Source organism: Hippocampus comes, unplaced genomic scaffold (assembly GCF_001891065.2).
Source record: "Hippocampus comes isolate QL1 unplaced genomic scaffold, H_comes_QL1_v1.1 scaffold269, whole genome shotgun sequence".
NCBI classification, from domain to species: domain Eukaryota; kingdom Metazoa; phylum Chordata; class Actinopteri; order Syngnathiformes; family Syngnathidae; genus Hippocampus; species Hippocampus comes.
Window position 1 is genome coordinate 28567 of NW_017805376.1, and position 8075 is coordinate 36641.

General features: G+C 39.8%; 2 protein-coding genes across 8 annotated transcripts in view; one reads left to right on the forward strand and one right to left on the reverse strand.

Annotated features, from left to right (window-relative positions):
* The window catches only part of aprt (adenine phosphoribosyltransferase), a 48872-nt gene that overhangs the window by 27002 nt on the left and 13795 nt on the right, over positions 1 to 8075 (forward strand). The gene's annotated exons all lie outside the window — the stretch shown is intronic.
* Positions 1 to 8075, reverse strand: part of nvl (nuclear VCP like) — a 77735-nt gene that overhangs the window by 8079 nt on the left and 61581 nt on the right. For all 7 annotated transcript variants that reach the window (XM_019872091.1, XM_019872087.1, XM_019872090.1 and 4 more), the window contains 2 exons: positions 6041 to 6147; positions 2936 to 3012 (listed from right to left, as the gene is read on the reverse strand). In XM_019872091.1, the coding sequence (XP_019727650.1) occupies positions 2936 to 3012; positions 6041 to 6147 (184 nt within the window). The remainder of the gene's footprint in view (positions 1 to 2935; positions 3013 to 6040; positions 6148 to 8075) is intronic.

The following is an 8075-nucleotide window of genomic DNA, read 5'->3' on the forward strand; positions in this document are numbered from 1 at the left end:
CAGGGAATGCATTGCAATCTCAAGTGCGCTTGTCATGCATCAACGCTCTGCCATCGTTTTTTTTTTTTTTTTTTTTTTTTTTTAAAGAGAGTTAATTGTTTCTTATATTTGATGGCCATCTTCCACAGCGGCACTTCCACACTATGACAATTACTAACATGACTTGAAGGTCATTGTTTGTTAGGCAGTCCACAGTCAGGGTTTCATGAAGTGCAATGCACATGTGTCCAGAATCTTGATCAACACATTCATGGTGCAGGCGGGAACAACCTTCAAGTAAAGAGCAGTGTTTAGAAATGTCAAGATCGAAGAACTTTTGTATCATTCTGCTTTTTAGATATGATTTTAATGAATGAATTTTGTTTTAACAAACCAGGACTGTGCATGGCAACTATGACTTCCCAGTTACAGAGAGATTAACAAGCAAAGCCGTGTGCGCTTGCATGTGACATCAACATGAGTTTGCTTGTATGCACGCATGCCTCTGTCAACATGTTTTGCTTGTGAGGACCAGTCTCTCGTGCCACTCCAGGACTGGCGGCAAGAAAAACGACCGTTGAGTCAGCTTCGCACATCCTCACTTTCTGTTAACAGCAAATTTTTGGGTGTGGGCACCATCTGATGTTTCAGTTTATGGCACCCAAAGGGGAAGCAGCAGAAATGGTTGAGGACCAGAGAATGGAAAAGGTGGAATTAAGTTGTTTTTACCAGTGAAAATGTATTCTTTCATTCGATAGATTTGATCTATAAATAATTGTAGAACACAATATTCTGTGGGTTCTGAAAAAAACAGTCAAAATGCTGTAATAGGCTTGCACTCAAGAGGGGCGACCACTGAAAATGGCTGTCATTGAATAAGTTAATGTCTGTAATTCAAATGTTTTTGACCCAACCTCCTAATGCTAGGTTAAAAATAAAAAAAGGATCCAATTACGCACAAGAGAATTTTATAGGTTGTAAAGAGCTCAAAATAGTCATTTGTTGAATTTGCAGGGTTAGGTGGTCATATTTACAGGAATCAAAGAATGATGCAGAGGTATTCCTTGCAGCATGAGACTGTTAGCTGATGGCCAGGGTCACTTCCCGACAAGACTGCAATGTTGTAAGGAGGTCGGATAGCTGTTCGGTTGATTGTTTTTAGTTATCATACATTTGCTTATTATTAAGAATAAATTGATTATGCTCGCAAAGAAGAACGCTTATGTCTGCAATGATAAATTATGCCTGCAATGAAGAACGCTGATGCTTTTAATAAGGATATAATGCTTTTAATCATTATATACTCACATTTATAATCAAGAATGTTTAGTGCACTGTGTGGCAGTTGAGGGACACAACCACCTTTCCCAGGAAGTGGTTGGGAAGAGATACATATTAAGACTAAACAAGAGCAAGGTCGGACATGGACGGAACTGTCAACACCCGCTGCAACTTGGTGTTTCTGTAATGATTTCACACATGTACGTAATTTTCACTCACATACACACACATAGTCAAACAAGTTCAGTGTGTCTTCAACAGCCCTCACCCTTTAGGTTGGACACACCCTACATGTCTCTCAATAAATGAGAGGGCGAGCGGGGCGATCCTTGGGTGACGTGCAGAGAACTGAAACCAACGCTTCTCCTCGTTCCCCCCTGGTACCAGAATTGAGTCTCCTGTCTCCTCCTTGTCTTTTATGTCTAAATGTCAAATTGATGGACCTGACAATAGCCATCCTTGCGCCAGAATCATGGGGAGAAAGTTGGTCGGCCCCTTTAGGGTCCTTTAAGGTGTGAAAATGCCCACTGAAAAGTTTAACACTTCCTTCTATGGTGCAGAATAAAGAACAGAATCAACTCTATGCATGACAATCTACCATCTCATGCCTCCAAGGATGCAAATGGGCGTAAAAGGCCTCGATTCAGGCCGATGATCAACCATCACCGGTGCATGGGGAAGTGTGGTAAGTCATGTCCACTTGCAAGATCACCGTTTTCTAAATTCAACCTCGTGCTGAAAACTCGGTGACACATGAGACTTGGGAGATTAATAGTTCTCGTGGGTTTCAAGGAATACACTGAAACCTCACCATTTTACATCAGTTCTGGCGTTATCGTCCAGATGTCCACAGCGACAATCGATCCTTTAATTCTGACTGCTACTCTGAGAACCCCTTCTTCAATAACTTTCAGCCAAAAATCTCCACAAATAAGGTAATATAGGCCAAAATTCCTCATTGTCCTCCTTAAAATTACTGTGATGTTTCTAACTGTGTCAGTTGCCTTAAAAAAATTTACTTTCATCGCACTGATTACCATTATTCATGACGTGCAGTGTAGGCAGTGGAATACAGTCGATCATGTACTTTAGTCGGCAATTGTTTTCACATGAATTTAGCTGTTGTGGGAGATTTTAGAGGTTTTGTAGTGCAAATTGGATGTTTTATTATTTTTGTTGAGAAAATATAACCAAGATGGTGGGCCCGTCTCACGTTGATACTAGGTGGCTATTATGACATCCTTCAAAGAAAATTAAAATTCCAAAGAACACAAATTCAATGGATGCAAAACTGATATAGATGTTCTAAGATGTTCTATGTTGAAATGTTAATTGACCTGTTAAGATGTTGATTGAAATAACTGAAGTTTGCTTTTGTAAAGGAACTTAATGTGCATGTTCACAAAACGCTTGCCCTCCTGGGACTGACGGGGCAGTGACAGTTCAAATTATTACTGTGGCAAACTCAAGTGGACCGCATGGTGGGAATGTGGCCTTGGAAAAAAAAAAAACACATTGTGTGACTGAAGCCAAATGTTTGAGAGCAGCAGTGAGCAAAAAAACATTTTGCAGAAGACCTGTTGTAAGTTATGCAAATTTAGCAGTACAGATCAGGCTTTGGGGCACTGAGCCTTTCATGAAATGTAGGATGCTGACATTTCCATTTGAAACTTACGTGAAGCAGTCACAGCGTTCATCGTATGCAATCTCTTCCAGACTAACATCTTGCTCCAGCTGAGGTTTGGTTCCATTCTACAAGATAGATAAAAAGATGTTGACATCATTTCATTTAGAGGTGCTTGTATATCTCAATAAAGGTCATTTTACATCCTGACAATGATACAGATCCCATACTGTATTTTTCCTTAAAATATGATTATTTATCATATAAAATTATTGGACATTTTCAGCGATCCATTAATCATTTATATTTTAAATACCGGTAAATGTTTTATACAGACCACACAATCTTCTTCTTCTTCTTCTCCTTTCGGCTCGTCCCAGACCAGGGGTCGCTACAGCGAGTCATTAATTTCCATCTGCCCCCGTAAACCGCCCCATCAACTCGCATGGTCGTCTTGGCAAAAGTTTTACGCCGGATGCCATTCCTGACGCAACCCTCCCCATCTCTCCGGGCTTGGGACCGGCACTGGGGAACAGTGCACCCCCAGGGGAGGGCACTGCTCCCCAGCGGCATACAGACCACACAATATTTTTCTTTAAAGTTCAATAAAAACATCAAATACAGTGAAAAACTGCAAAGGAGGGTTGGCTCCCCTCTAGGAATGTTTGTGTAAGTGTATGTGGGTACCAGCATGTTTAAAATGGTTAAACAGTACTTATACTTTACATACTTGAGACAAATACTACAGCAGTATACTTATTAACTTAAATATTTAATTATAAAACCTTACACGGTAATTAACATTCATCAGCATTGCCTTCTGAGAGAGACGCGGAGACTTGTGTTAGTGGTGCTCCGACGGTCAATCAGCTCACGGGATAAATCCATTTGTGCTGTCATTGGTCAACATCGCGCTGGGAACCAATCATGCGTACAGTCATGTACAAAATCTCTGAGTCAGCGGTTCTTAACCTTGTGAGAGGTATCGAACCCAACCACCATTCACCCTTACTGAAAAATAAAAATCGGATTCAAGAACTGTTCCTTCAGTTTTTCTGGTCCTAGACTAGAGTTGCTCAACTTGGCATGACAAATCATGCAGATAGGACACTGAGTCCCATCCCGTTCTGTGATGCATGTTGTACATATTCGTCTGACCACTTTCTTGTTTTTTTTTTGCTCGACGTAGCATGTATTAAAACATTCCAAAAAATAAAAAATAAAAATCACACGAGGTACGATCACTACCGTCACACGTTGACAACTGAGCGAACTGAATTTTCCGCAACACTGATTGGACAAGCAATGTAATGTGATCATCTGCAGCCAGTGATGGCCAAGCGGGCGTGTTATAATTAATTGACATGTTGAGTCAGGTGTATCTTAACCTCCATGGCAGAGGCTCCCTCGAACCCCTGAAACCGATTCACCGAACCCCTGGGGTTCGATCGAACCTAGGTTAACTCATTCAGTACCAGCCAATTCTGGACCAAGTCTGAAAAGACGTTTAAAAACGTCTTTGGGAGTGAATGTGTTAAGAACCACTGCTCTGTCATTTGGCATTTTTTTTCCTGAATACAGCACTTTGGGGAAAAAAAAAACGCGATGTAGTGAAGCCGCAATAAATGCGCGATATAGCGAGGGATCACTGTATGGATAAAACCGAGAACAGTGGCAACCATTCCCAGGATTGGTCGACCAGCTAAAATTACTCCAAGAGTGGGACAATGACTCATCCAGGAGGTTGCAAAAGAACCTCGAAAAACATCCAAAGAACTCCAGACCTTGTAGGCCTCAGTTCAGGTCAGTGTTCACAACCCGACCATAAAAAAGACATTGGCCAAAAATGGCATCCATGGAAGAGTTCCGAAGGGAAAACCACTGCTGTCCACAAAGAACAAAAAGGCTCGTCTCACATTTTCCAAAAGATAGCTTAATGATCCTCAAGACTTGAAAAAAACGTCGGCCTGATGAGTCAAAAATTGAACTTTTTGGAATATGTGCGGCCCATTAGATTTGACAAAAAACATGGCACACCATTTGACAAAAAGAACATTATGCCAAGAGTTAAGCATGGTGGTAGCATTGTGAAGGTCTGTGCTGCTTTGCTACCTCTGGATTGAGACGACAAGCTGTGATTGACGGGACAATTAATTCTGTTGTCTACCAGAAAATCCTGAAGGAGAACATGTGACAATCAGTTTGTGCTCTCAAACTCAAGTATTCTTGGATCATGCAGCAGGACAACAATCCGAAACACACCAGCAATTCCATCTTTGAATGGCTAAAAAAATAAATAAAATAAGGTTTTGGAGTGGCCAAGTCAAAGTCTGGATTTGAATCCAATTGAGATGCTCTGGTGGGACCTTAAAGAAGTAGCTCATACTAGAAAAGCCTCCAATATGGTGGATTTCAAGCAATTCTGCAAAGAAGAGTGGGCCAAAATTCCTCCACAGTGATGTGAAAGACTCATCACCAATTATCGCAAACATTTTATTTCAGTTATTGCTGCCAAGGGTGGCACAAACCATTATTAGGTTCTAATAATGTTACTTTTTCACACGGGGACAGGTAGGTTTGGATTTTTTTTTTTTGTCCAAATAAATTGGCATTTAGAAACTACATTTTGTGTTTCCTTGGGTAGTCTCTGTGATATAAAAAAATCAAAATTTAATCGAAAAATTCATCCACAAACTTATTTTTTTATCATAGTGGTAGTGGTAGCTTTATGTTTGAAAGCTGACATTTTGCAAAAGGTCAAAACGTTCAAGGTGCTCAGATACTTTCGCAAGGCGCTGTATACAGGCTAAAATATTAACATCCACCGATACTGTTTGGTTAAATGGTCCTTGAAGTTTAATCTTGAACAGATGCATTTCATATGCATCAATATGCTTCTGGCATCATTATGGATAAATATTTGACTGTTTTGCAGAACTGAGACAGACTTTGAAGCATATAGACATGTGGACAAAGGTACAATAAGATTGACATCAGGCTTCTGGGACGGTCAAGTTTATCAACACAATTTAAAATATGACAGAAACTGCACGTAATGTATAATGCTGTTCATGCAGTCTGTGGAAATAAAACTTGGTAATACTGAGTAAAAAGTGGTTGTGCATCATCTGCTTAAAAGTGAGATCCTTTACGTACCTTTGTAATGGTCAGCAGAATTGCAAGGCGGTCAGCTGGAGGTGGCATACCAACATACAATGTTTTATCTAGACGACCTGGTCTCAGTATAGCAGGATCAATGATATCTGGCATGATGGGGGAAAAAAGGAACTATTTAGTGTCATGAATTCAAGAAAAACATGATTTTCTGGTGATTCAACAACTTGACCAGCACTACTGACAAGCACAGTACATCCTGGACAGATTGCCAGCTGGCAGACACTGTAGGAAATTAGTTAAGCAATATCATCGACCTGATGATGTCCATCGGCCATTTTCCTACTTTCTGTCCACTGAAAATGACATCACAGTTTCTCAGTGCTCAGGTAACGACGAATCATGGCTCAGCCTCTGAAAACGGTTGAGCCATGAACAGACAAACTGGGGTGGGGGAGGGATGATTTGGAGTAAAACCAACATAGGGGCCGCGGGCCAATCAAATTCTCTGTGTTTTTTCACGATTTGCCATTTGAGCATCATCGGCCTCCATTTAAGATCGTCTGCCACTTTGTGATCACGAACTCTGTCCCAGCCCAAATTTCCCTCCCTCATATCAATGTTTAAGTACAGGTGTACTGCATGTTTCACTTCACTACTTTCTTTAAAAGACATTTTTAACATGTAGGGTTCAATTGCGACTCTGCCCTTGCTGTGTGGAGTTTGTGTGTTCTCCTAGTGCCTGCATGGGTTTTCTCCAGGTACTCTGGTTTCCTCCCACATTACAAAAACATGCGTGGCAGGTGTTAGAGTACCGGTAATTGTATGTAACTTATTGCTCTCTGTTTTTGGATGTATAATCAACTTACTAATGCAACCTTGCAAAGACTTCATTTACGATAAAACATTTAAAAACCTGTTTGCTTTCGCATCAGGCTCCAGGAGAGTTTTTGTAGGTCTTGGGATGTTATATATTATCTCCAAAATGTCATCTATCTTCATAACACATACGAGGGCTGCTTCGTTAAAAAATTGTCGGGGGTGTTGATGAGCCTTTTTTTTTTTTTTTTTAATTGCACAGTAACCCAATAAAATATTGATGCTGTTTTCAGGCCTGATGTGTTTAAAAGTTTGATGAGTTTTCAAGCATGTTTAGAACCCCAAAAGTGGTATTGTTATCTTGGCGAAGTTGGTTTGCAAGACCTGCACGATAAGTTCAAACTCAGCTTGGACCGAAGCATCGCAAAAATAACAATTGGAAGATGATGTGAATGAAAAACAGAGAAGAACTGGAATGAAATTAATAATTTGAATATATCCGACGTGGTACATAACACTCGCTACATTTTGCCCAGAAGCTTTTGCAATTTCACCCATATGAAAATATAAATGTGTGCATGTTCTAAAACACAATTTACACATACCATATTTCCCGGACTATAAGTCGCAGTTCTTTTCATAGTTTGGCTGGGGGTGCGACTTATACTCTGGAGCGATTTATGGGTGAAATTATTAACACATTATTATATCATTTCACATTATTTTCACATTAAACCACAAGAGGCCGCTCTAGACCTGTGTTGATAAAAACCACGATGAGTCTGACATAAGCGACGTAGAAGAGGAAGTGCTGCCATCTTCTACCTCTGGAGTTGGTGGAGTTGCTTTAAAGTGACACGGAGGATGAAGATTTCATTGGATTTAGTGATTTGGAGTGACAGTGATGGTTTGATGAACTTGTTAGCATGTTCTTTATGCTATAGTTATCTGAATAACTCTTAATATGTTACTTGAACATACCAGGAACGTTCTCAGTTCGTTGTTTATAAGATAAGATAAGATAAGATATCCTTTATTTGTCCCACACTGGGGAAATTTACAGCCTTCAGCAGCAAGATTGTGGGTAGAAAGAAGAGAAAAGAAAACACAGTTCAATTAAGTGCAATATAAATATAAATATGGATAAGGTCAATAAGTTCAATTAAGTGCAATATAAATACAATAGTCACAGTACTATTCACATTTGTTGTCATATCATTTAAATAATTTTATGATATATTTATTTATTCATTTTTTA